This window comes from Strix aluco, chromosome 16 (assembly GCF_031877795.1).
Source record: "Strix aluco isolate bStrAlu1 chromosome 16, bStrAlu1.hap1, whole genome shotgun sequence".
Taxonomy (NCBI): Eukaryota; Metazoa; Chordata; class Aves; order Strigiformes; family Strigidae; genus Strix; species Strix aluco.
In genome coordinates, this window is record NC_133946.1 from 18071244 (window position 1) to 18082680 (window position 11437).

At 54.3% G+C, this 11437-nt stretch overlaps 1 protein-coding gene across 1 annotated transcript; it reads left to right on the forward strand.

The window, feature by feature from the left end:
- Positions 1-1466: 1466 nt before the first annotated feature.
- LOC141930647 (cytosolic 5'-nucleotidase 1A-like) lies at positions 1467-9019 on the forward strand. Its single transcript, XM_074841826.1, has 7 exons — positions 1467-1620; positions 3355-3413; positions 4142-4309; positions 4688-4817; positions 5389-5511; positions 6594-6772; positions 7326-9019. The coding sequence occupies exons 2-7, from the start codon at positions 3369-3371 to the stop codon at positions 7626-7628; spliced, it is 948 nt and encodes a 315-aa protein (XP_074697927.1). The 5' UTR covers positions 1467-1620; positions 3355-3368; the 3' UTR covers positions 7629-9019.
- Positions 9020-11437: the final 2418 nt, after the last annotated feature.

Below are 11437 nucleotides of genomic sequence, written 5' to 3' on the forward strand. Positions count from 1 at the left end.
TGTCACATTAAATCTATGCTTGCACACTCCTTACCTTGCTGCCAATTCAGCAAAGTCAGCCCAAAACCTGCCTGGTCACCACAGAAATTTGGGGCAATGCCAGAAGCAAGGAGCAGAACTGCCAGTGCCTGATGGCTGACGTGGAGATGAAGAGAGAGGCCCTGGAAACTGGAACCATCCCAGCTCTGCCCAGCCACCCTGGCTCACCAGTCCTGTCAGATTTTCATATGGCCACCAAGGCACTGCCACAACAGGTGCCTGGCCAGGGGAGAGATGCTGGGACTGCCCCTCGGCCACCCAAAACACGGCCCCGCTCGCAAGCACCCTGCACTCCTGCTGCTCAGAGGAGCATCATCTCCAGGAGCAGGAGACACTGCAGGAATGATGCTGCAGCAAACCTCTGGGAGGGAGACATAGATGCCAAACACTTCTTGCTCTAAACTGGCCTTCCTGGAGGATGCATGGGAGAAATGCATAAGGGGGACAGGGGTAAAAGGGAATATGCCCAATAAAATCAGTCAGGCAAAGGGGGTTTGCATATGCATGCTAAAAGCTGAGCATATCAGCAGCCTTTTTGACAAGCTGTTTGCTAGAGGCAAGCATCTCGGTGCAGTCAAGCTGCACAGGACCAGTTGCAGCCCACACTTTGGGAGATGTGGTGATGCTTGTGATAACCTGGTGACACAAAGGGGGATGGCATCTTGGCCTTAACACAGGTGAGTTTGGTCTCCTTTGGCAGGAGCCAGGCTGTGGAGGCTGCTGCTCTGGGCCATCTCCCAGCAGCAGGGCAGGGACGTGCCCTGGCTGGGCAAGGGAAAAGCTGCAGAATGGCAGCCGCCTCTCTGTGTCAGCCCCCTGCCCCCCCCCCAAATCTCACTCCTGGTCAAAAAGGGGGTGTTGAAATACCCCGGCACCATGAGCTGCACAGCCTACCCAGAAAAGCAAGATCCCAGCCCCAAAATCACCCCTGCTCAGGGCAGTGTGTAAGAGGCAGCTTTCAGAAAACAAGGGAAAAGAGACTCAAAAACATTACAGTAAAAGTGCAAATGTGGTGAGCCCCGGCTGTACCCTGCCACGCTCTGCACCAGCCCTTCTCCCTGGCCCAGCTCCCTGCAGCTGCCTGCATATGCTGCAACTGCTCTTGAACAGATACCCCTATATTTTCGGTTGAAAACACCACCATTATGTATTCAAGGGCTGGGAAATGAGAAGTCTGGAGGCATGCTATAAATACCCCAGCTACAGAAATAGAACATCGCTGCAGCACTTGTGGGCAGCGAGCGGCGAGTGAGCACAAGCTCTGAGGGACCCCAAAAAGCAGGATCAGGGCTGAGCCCCTTTCCCAGAGCATGGCCGTGGCTGTGGCCGTGGCCAGGCCTGGGCAGCCGTGAGCCGCCGGTGCGGCGCCAGCTGGGAAATGCAGTCTGGCCTGGGCACAACGCCAACCTGCCCGGCTGCCTACAAATCCCAGCACACCGGGGAGCTGAGCTGCACCCCAGTTTGGCTCCTGCCTGCTTCCTGCCAGCACGGGGAGGGGGAAATATAAACAGCAGCATCCTGGGCAAAGTTTGGATGCTGGCGCTGGACAGGCTGCGCTGGGGAGCAGAGACAGCGCTCGAGGTGAGTTTTGCCTTTTCTCTCTAGAAAATCTGTGTGCAGTGGGACAATATCTGCTCCGTGCTGCGCAGCGGTAGGATGGGCTGCTGGGACCAGCAAGCATCCGCCTAAAACGCTTTCCTGTGTGTCCGGCACTGTGTGCATGGGGGGTGCTCGCAGCGGAGATGTGCGCACGTGGGGATAGGTATATCTGTATGTAAACAATGCTGCCGTTGTTAGGGGCAGGTCGATGGAAAGCAGAAGTCAGACTTGGTTTGCAGCGCTTGGGAAAACAAAGCAGAAATTCGAGGCGGTGTTCTCCCTCCAGGAAGGGCTGCTCAGCTCTGTTGCCTCCTCTCATTTAATTTTCACTTTCAGAAAAGTATTTGGCTGAAATTCTGTCAGAGGAAAGCTTCACCCTGCTCAGCTGGGCTGGTGGTTGCCACCCCCTGCCCTACTCTCTGGGAGGAGACCCCTTTCCAGCATGGGGTGTGGGTGGAGGAAGCGGAGGGATGCTCAGCATCTCCTGGCTTTCCAGGCACCCCTGGCTGGGGGGCAGTTGTGCTGGCAGGGCTTTCCACCCCCAGGCAGTCAGGGAGTGCACATGCAAGCATTGAGCCCCCCATGGCAAGGCTCTCGCTCTCCAGGCTAGCATTGGCCAAGTGCATTTCCTACTAGCCCAGGCACCACTTTGCAGTCCCTGAACAATAAAAATGAATTAGAGAAAACTGGGGCAAAAGACAGGTCTCCCTGGAGACCCTGACTTGGCCTTCCCACTGCATACTGGCTTTGGTCTGTGCTTGCACAGCCCCACAACCCACTAACTAGGTAGCGCATGAACTGGTAAATGAGGTTTTAACCCCCTTGCCATTCCCAGCACATCTGTGTAGAGCAGTCATAGCTGCCTCTGCTCTCCAGAGAGACCCTGCAGTGTCCTTGTAGGAGCTGCTGGGTGGAAATAACCCCCGTGGGATCCCCCTTGGTGGGAATGAGAACAGTTCCCATCCTACAGGCTGAATCCTGAAAGTCCACTTCTAACACTGACTAGTGCATAGAAATGAATTGTACAGCGTGGTGGTTACAGAAACCACAGGACCTGAGTGTGCAAAAAATAAATGGGATTTATGATTCAGCTGCTAGGCACAGGCAGACCCTGTAACCCCCCCCAAGACTTTCATCTGCCAGAGCTGGTTTAGCCCAGCCTGCACCAAGACCTTCAGTGGAGTGGCTGGCCGGCTCACAGGGCTGTGGAGGGGCAGACCTGCCCCATCCTGCACCCGAGCCCTCACCACACATCTCCACTTACTCAGGCCTTTTACAGCTGCAGATGAGCTGCTCGTGCAGTGAACTTGCTTATTTGTGGATACAAATTCAAGCAAAAGTAGCAAGAAAGGCAATAAGGATGTGAACTAGAAGCCTACCCATAAGATCTGACCTATTTTGGCTTTTAAAGACGGACTTATTTTGCTGGGAAAAGAGCTCCACAACTGCTTTCAGCAGTTCCCCCCAGAGAAAAATGCTCCTCAGGGAGGGAAAAGAAAAAAGCAGTGGTCTGTGGTTGAAAAGCCACTTTTCCATATTTAACTGGAATTTTTAGACTAGGTTTTCTCAGAGCAGAGCTGTTGCCAGCAGAAGCAGGCTCGTTTGGACTGCTCCACTTGGTGGGTAGGATGTCCCCTCTCTCCTTTCCACTCTTCCCCCTCTCTCAATTAGCCAATATTATAATGTATTGGTTTAACTGTATACTTTCTCTTTGAGGCTGGAAGTCGAAGATGGCAGAGCCTGAAGGCACAGTCATAAACACTGACGTGAAACAGGTAAAAGGTTGTTCATTACAAAACACACATCCTGTATTTCTAAAGCAAGTTTTGAAATGCCACTGCAGGAGAGTACACACCACAACCCGGAGCTGCGGTGGCCTGAATTGCTTGTGCCTAGGCTTCAGCAGAAGTGGCCTGTCCCAGGGCTGCTGGGCACCTCGTCCCACTGAGGTCCGTGTGATTTCCACATGGGAAGAGGTTGCAGGGCTGAACCTCCAGTTGCATGGACTGGATGGGTGCATTTGCTCACACTTAAGTTTTGGAGCAGCCAGGGAGAAAGCAGCAGCTTCTGTACATATATAGAGACTTTATTAAACTCTCCAGAACAGACACAAATGAAGGGTAAAACCACCAGTGCACGCAGAGAAACCCAGCAGTGCCCAGCTCAGCACTAACAGTTGGCCGTGGCTGTGCTGTGCACACAAACAGAAAAATTATGAAGCAATCCCCACTGGTGTGAGCTGTCCTCAGAGCATATGGCACTTACCAGACAGGTTAGGGTTTCACAACTGCCTGCCTCATCCTTGCTGGCCTGAAAATGAAGATTGGGCTTGGTACCTCTTTTCCAAAGGCCCTCTGGCATCAGGAACTGTGACGCATGGGTGATGCCTCCAACGCCCACCCCACCACCCTGGTCGGTGGAGCCCTGTGTCCCCCTGCCCACCCCACCTCCCCAAGCTCCTTCTTCACTGTCCCCTATCCCCTCTTTCCTCCCTGTCCTGCAGAAAGACCCCAGTGAGGCACTGGTCATTGCGGTGACCACCAGAGCCATCTTCAACCTAGAGGAGGAGCACAAGCTCTACCTGGAGAAGGGCAAGGAGGAGTACACAAGGCACCAGAAATCCAACCAAGACAAGCCCCTGCAACCAGGCACAGCCTTTGCCTTCATCCAGGTGAGCCCCACACCTGGTCAGGGGCACATGCAGACACTCGCAGGATGGGGTGAAAGCTCAGCTTTCCCAGCGTTAGGTCTCAGCTCCCATCACGGAGTGCAGATATGCCTGTCCTGGCCTCTTGGCCTCATTGCAGGGGATCGAGACCTGTGCTCCTCACCAGTTCCACATGTCCACCTCCTCCCTGGTGGGGTATCCTCTTCCCTGCCCTCCTGATGATGGCTTTTGCAGGATGGTTGCTCTGTCTGGCTCTCCATAACATGCTGGCCTTGCCATAGCCAGCAGCACAAACCACTGACCATTAAGGTTAGTGCAGAAGAGCCTCAGCAAACCATTGCAGTCATGCCCTTCCAAAAAAGTCTCATCTTCACCTCACAGGCAGCACAGTATGTGAACAAGAAGATCCTGGAGAGCAACCCAGCAGAGAAGGACCTCTTCGACATCCTGGTGCTCTCCAACAACAGCCCAGAGAGCGGCGTCCGCATCATCAACAGCACCAAGCACTACGGTAAGGGGGACCCCATCCCCCGGGGTGCCTGCTTCCCCCCAGAAGGCTGCGAAGCAGATAAGGCACCACAGTGGGGCATCAGTGGCAAATACAGAGCCAGGGGATACAAGGGGAAGGGGTTATTTTGAAAACAAGCCCAATTCCTGCCAGCCCCAGGCAGCTTGCCCAGGGTGCTGGAGCACGCCCAGGGTACAGGCTCCTTGGTGGCACCCGGCTCCCTTCAGCCATATCCTTCCCACCAGGGAGTCTGGCAGCATTTTGCACAGCCTGGGCATCCTCAGGCAGCAACTAAAGAAACAGAGTTCTTAAAAAAAAAAATATCCCAGAGTGCTGTCAGGAAGGCTCATTTAAGGGAGGGATGAAGAGAATATTTAACTGCACTCTGCAGCTTTGTAGGAGCAACAGGGCAAGAAGATGCAGCAAGAACATGGGTGGGTTCCCCACACAGCACTGGGAAATTAATTGCCCCGAGCTCTGCAGCAAAGCACGCCGAGACCTGGGGAGGGGAGGTGGGTGCTGCGAGGAGGATGTTGCCCCATAACAGACTTTGCTCACATCCCCTGACCCGAAGGCCTGGAGATCTCGAAGTTCTGCTTCGTCAGCGATGAGGACTCCACACAGTACCTGAAGTCCCACGGGGTCAAGCTCTTCCTCTCAGCTGACAGGACAGATGTCTGCAACGCCCTCCGGAGAGGTACGTTCTCCCCTCCATCCCATGTCCCCAAACCCACCACACTTTTCCCAAGCAGCTCAGTACCAAGAGACAACACCAGAGCCCATTCTGCCACATGGGCAAGGGGGTGAATGGCACATTGATTACCAGGACAGTCCTGAACAGTTCAATCTCTGTCCCCACCAGTAGCCTGCAAATACACCAGGGTTTCTTAGAGCCTTCACAAGTCACCAAGTTCTTTATGCATAATTCTGGCCATAGCTCTGCCACGAGCTCGTCATTCCCTGCCTGACATTTAAGCCTTTCTAACCAAAGATGCTGCCCATGGCTGCTCCCTGGATCAATGTGAGTACATCGGTGATTCCAAGGGCTTTGTGAGGATGCTACAGAAATTTGCTTTTTTGGTATCTGCAGTTACCATGTGCTCCATGATATATGTAAGCACATGCTTGATCTGCATCGGAAGGAGTGCAGTCTCCCCAACAGCTCTAATGGGGTTAATTGCCTCCTTATTAATTTGCTTGAGTATGAGCACATCAGCTGGCCAAGGTCCTTCAAGGTCAGAAGGAAGCCATCTGCAGCCTGGGCTTTCCTTCACTACACAGCACATTCCTGGAGCCTCCTTGAAGAGCATCATTGCTCTGACAAGAGTCTCTCATCCGGGGGCCTGGGTCCATGGATGAGGGCGGGCAGGGAGCAGCTTGTAGGAAAAGACCTGTAATTAAGCCAATTACCCCAATCAAGTGGAGGTGCCAGTCCCTATTACTCACAGCACGGAGTGCTAAATCTGGGCATTAAAGCCAGTCTTGGCAGGGTGAGCGAGCACCAGGAGGAGGGCTGCTCGTGCCGACACAACTACCCATCACCTCTTAGCAGAGCTCAGTATCTCTGCAGACATGAGTGTCTGAGCAGCACGTTTTCTCATCCATTCCCATCAGGGGATAAAACACAGCCCTAGAGAGGCTGGGGTGGCCCCACCGAAAGCCCCTTGGCTTGGAGACCCTGATATTGTGGTGTGGGACAGGGCCACAGCAGATGCATGGGGAGGAGCTGCCCCCAGAAGGGGGTGTCCCACCTGAGGCCCAGCTCGCTCTGTCTTGCAGGGGTCTCCGCAGCACTCGTCTTCCAGCAAGAGGTGCAGGCCCCCAGCACCCCACTCCGCGTGGTGTTTGACGGGGATGCCGTGCTCTTCTCCGATGAGACGGACCAGGTCTTCCGGGAGCAGGGGCTGGAGGGGGCAGTGCAGTACGAGCGGGCGATGGAGGCTGTGCCCATGGGAGAGGTGAGCAAGCCTCTTCACTGTCGTGGGCACCCACAGGCTCTGCACCCACCATAAGCATCTCTCCCGCTAGAGCTTTGCCATGAGTAGCCAAAAAAAGCACAAATTCTTATAGGTTCCCTTTGCATCCACCACTTGGTCCCTAGTGTGGGCCTGATCTGGAGTCCCACTGGATATGGATCTGGCTTGTTGTCTCCTATAAGTGAGCATCCTCTCCCAAATATCCAGGGTTGTGGTTACCCCCAATGTCACCTTTTGTAGGCTGGGACGTCTTGCTGTGCAAGTCCCTGCAGGACTCAGACCTAGAGGCACTGCTCGCTGGGACGTACCTTCCTGGTCACTTTGAGGTTAGGATAAGCACCACAACTCTCACCTTCCTCCCGAGCACCCCAGTGCACAGCACCAGTCCCAGCATTGCCCAGTCCCGCACCCCACAGGCAACCCTGTGCTCTGCAGAGCACGGAGAAACCCTGGAAGAGGAACAAGTGGCTTGTACAGGCAGAGTAGATGTCTCCTTGTTTCCCACCCACACCCAAGTGTCTTGCTGTGCTTCCAGGGTCCCCTGAAGGCTTTTGCCATGCACCTTGGGAAGATGCGCAACAAGTTCAGCCAGGAAAAATCCCCCATCCGCACCTACCTGGTGACCGCCCGCAGCGGCCGGGACATGGGCATCCGAGCCATCAAGACGCTCCGGGAATGGGGTCTGGCCATTGACGAGGCTTTCTTCATGGACGGGGCTCCCAAGGGCCCCATCCTCGCCCAGATCCAGCCCCACATTTTCTTTGACGATGGGCTTCATAACATCCAGGGAGCTCGAAATGTGGGTGTACCCTCTGCCTGGGTCCCCTCCTGCTGCTGATGGGCTGCAGGCCAGCAGTCATCCCTCCCAGCAGCACAGGGGACCGGGCCAGTTGAAGGCAAACCTTCTGGTGGAGAGGGAAGGATTTCCTAACCTGCAGCAAGCAAACCTCAGGGAAAGGGGGTGAGAGCATTGCATGAGAGCAAGGACTACCATGCAGACTTGATGCTCATTTCTGCTCCTGATAAGAGGTCCTTTAGGTCTTAGGATAAAGCCAAAAGATGCAACTGCTCCAGGAAGGAAGGGCACCTTTGCTGTGGCACTGAGGGCTACCACCTACCTGCCCTGTAGGACCTGGGGACTTTTCCCTTCTGCAAAGAAATAAATGAAGCTATTGCCCCACACATGAGCTAAAGGAAGCATGAAACCAAGCACTAAAAATGCTAGTGTTGGCTGTGCTCAGACAGTCTCCAAGATGTATTCCCAGGACCTCTGCCCAAAGGAAGCCCTCAAAACCCTGAGTCACCAGACACACTCAGCTTGGTTTCCTGAGGAGGATGATGTGCTAGCATGTCCTTCAGGAAGCTCCAGCCAAACTCAGCAGAAGGAGAAAGGCTTCAAAGCTGTGAAGGACATATAAACTTTTTAGAAACAGGTAACAAGGTTGAAGAAAGCAAGCCCAAGCTATTCCCCCTTACAGAAGATATTATAGCACACGTCACCTTTCCTTAGGCATGCAGGCTGCTCACAGAGTGCCCTTAGGAGACCTAGACCTGTAGGACACTCAGCTCTGAGGTTCACCCAGGCACCAGAGGTGCCCCATAGCTCCAATGTGCATCTCCAATGGGAGAGAGCACAGGAGATGGGCTGCCCACAGCACAAGCCACGCAGGGCCGGGGCTGTGGGCTGCAGGCCAGCCCTGCAGGGGCCAGGACAGGACTGTGTGCCCAGCCTGAGCTTAAACGGGACTCCAGGGCCATGGGTGGGGGTGCCCAGTGCAGCTGCTCAAGGCAGATGGGGTCCGTGAGTGTGCTCTGGACCCTGCCTGGCACCAAGCCACCCACCCATGCAGGGATGCCTCTCCTCTGGCAATTTGGAGTCTGCTCCTAATTTTCCTGGGGAGCAAGCAGTCCCCAAGATTCATTTGCAGGTTTCTTTCCCCAGAGCTGGATGTGAGCGGTTGCCACTAGAGGACACTGTGCTGCCCAGGGACACGGCACCCCAAATCCCTGGGAGCTCCCCAGAACAGCCTGGTAAAAAAATACCAACTGGCTGCTCAGGGCAGTGCCTGCTGGGCGGCAGTGGGATTATGGACGGAGGAGAAAAAGATGACAGTGGCTTTGTTTTTTTAATCTTCATGTAATCAGAAAGGTTTTTTTAAAGGCTTCACAAGCATTGCTCTCACCAATGCTTTCTTCCCCCCAGTAAATAAATAAATGAATGAATGAGCATCCCCATGTGCGCACTTGTCTTTCACACCCATGTTCAGCAGTGTGGGAGGAGGGTTGGGGTAACTTGGTGCTCCTTTACGGACATCCAGCTCTTTTATCTGGTGCATCAAGCTGGGTTAAATACACAAGAAACCTTCAGTGGGCTTTGAATTAGGCCCCCAAAATATCTTCTTGCATCCGTGTCCCCAAGCCCACTCCCACTCCTGCTACCCCAAGCCTGGGGGCTCTGCACTTCTCACCCATGCCACCAGCACAGGTCCTGTCCCTGCCACTGTGGCCACCATGTGGGTCCAAACTCAGGGCTGCCAGGGCAGAGCAGGGATGCCTGTGTGCAGGGCTTTGTTAGGAAGCCACCTCCAAAGACACAAAGCCTGGCAGTGTCTTGGCACCAGCAGTCTGGCCCCTGGCCCTTTTGCTCAGTCCAGATGCTGAAATTAGGTGTTTCGAGGTAGCAACATCAACATCAGCTACTCATCATTTGCTAATAACGCTAAGCATCTGTCAGCCTCAATTGCTGAGCAAACATTAATTATGGGATGCTCAAAACATGCCCAGTAAGCAGGTACAGATGTTCGTCCCACTTTTATGCAGGTCAGATACCGCTGGGCTCGGTGCAGGGATCCAAACGCCCATCTCCACCCATGCTCACCGTGCAGAGCCAGATGCTTCAGTGGCAGCTGGTGGTGGGAACACAGACCCATGGTGGTGGTGATGGTGGTCCTGGACATCCTCTGCCGCTCAGACCCATCGCTTTTGCCGATGCCTGGACAGCACCAGCAGGAGCTTGGTCAACGTCTTAGGCAAAGGGGAATTAGCTGAGTCAAGGGTGGTGGGGACAGGCACACGTGAGCTGTCACAGGGAGCGAGCTGCTGAGGCAGGGGGAAGGCGCCACGTGCCTTCCTCCAGCACTGTCAGCACGGCGGGGGATGATGGGGCAAAACATGTCCAAAATGGGAAAAAAGGAAGGAAACTCAGAGTTTGTGGGGTTACATCATATAGGGTCAAGTGCAGCTGCTTCAGGCCATGGCTCAAACATGTAGCATCAAAACTGCTCTTTATTGCCCTGCTCCAAAGATGTGGCATCAAAACCTGCCCTTTTCTGCCCTGCTCTGAACATGGAGCATCAAAAACACCCTCTGGCAAGGACTCCTGCAGCTTCACCTGCTGCTGCAAGGGCAAACTTGTTGTTTCTGTCTTAGAGGCATCTGTAATAAGTTCATTAATGCTTGGGATGCTCCTCAGGTCTTGGCTTTCTGAGGCATTTTAATCTCCCTCATTCAAGGGGTTGCTGGTGCACAGGGGTCCCTACAGCCTGAAGCGGATTTAGCTGCTGGGACTGGTTGCAGGATGCTTCACAGAATCACAGAATCATCTAGGTTGGAAAAGACCTTGAAGATCATCCAGTCCAACCATTAACCTCACACTGACCGTTCTCAAGCTCACCAGATCCCTCAGTGCTGGGTCAACCCGACTCTTCAACCCCTCCAGGGATGGGGACTCCACCACCTCCCTGGGCAGCCCATTCCAACGCCCAACAACCCCTTCTGGAAAGAAATGCTTCCTAATATCCAGTCTAAACCTTCCCTGATGCAACTTGAGGCCATTACCTCTTGTCCTGGCGCTTGTTATTTGGTTAAAGAGACTCATCCCCACCTCTCTGCAACCTCCTTTCAGGTAGTTGTAGAGGGTGATGAGGTCTCCCCTCAGCCTCCTCTTAAATATCAGCTTCTCTGATCTCAGGTTTGGGGGCCAGGGCAAGGCAGCAGCAGCTCACAGCACCATGCCACCCACAGGGACAGGCTCCCTTTGAGCCCTGCTGTGTTTCACACCTTTCCACCCCAGGAAAAGAAATGAACACGTGCACAGAGGTGCAAAGGGGGCTCCAAGGACCTGCACTTGACTCTGGCCATTGACTTTCCAGCAATCCTGCACCACCCCAGCCAAAGCTGCCTGGTGTCGGGGACCGCCCCCAGCACTGACCTGCCGCTGCTTGGGACTACCCCAGGACATGTGAAGAAGGCGATGCCCCTGCCCCGCTCAGAAGCAGGCAGACCAGCTGCCTTCTCCGCCGAGCCCAGCCTTGCCAGTGGTGCCGAACAAGTGGCCCTTGTTTCAGGGGGGGCGCGTGACCCCAGAGATCGGAGGCTGCAGCCAGCTGGCCCCGAGGAGTTTGTAGGAGACCTTTGCCCAGGAGCATGCCCTTAATCCGCCACTCACTGTACCAGTCAATTTAGAGTTGCACTGACAAAAAAAAAAAAAAACCAAACAACTTAGCACTTTGAGAGAGAAAGGAATTTTTTATGAAATGGTGGCGCTGCAAGGAGGGAAGATTGGTAGGTATTTAGCTGCTAACAGACATCTGCATTGGCAGTGTCCGAGCAGTTTGGCTTTATTGACTCCTGGCTGCAGTGGGAGAG

Coding starts and splice junctions, on each gene's coding strand:
- LOC141930647 (XM_074841826.1), top strand. CDS start 3,369: ATGGCAGAGCCTGAAGGCACAGTCATAAACACTGACGTGAAACAG. Junction 5,512..6,593: donor CTGCAACGCCCTCCGGAGAG/GTACGTTCTCCC, acceptor TCTGTCTTGCAG/GGGTCTCCGCAGCACTCGTC. Junction 6,773..7,325: donor AGGCTGTGCCCATGGGAGAG/GTGAGCAAGCCT, acceptor CTGTGCTTCCAG/GGTCCCCTGAAGGCTTTTGC.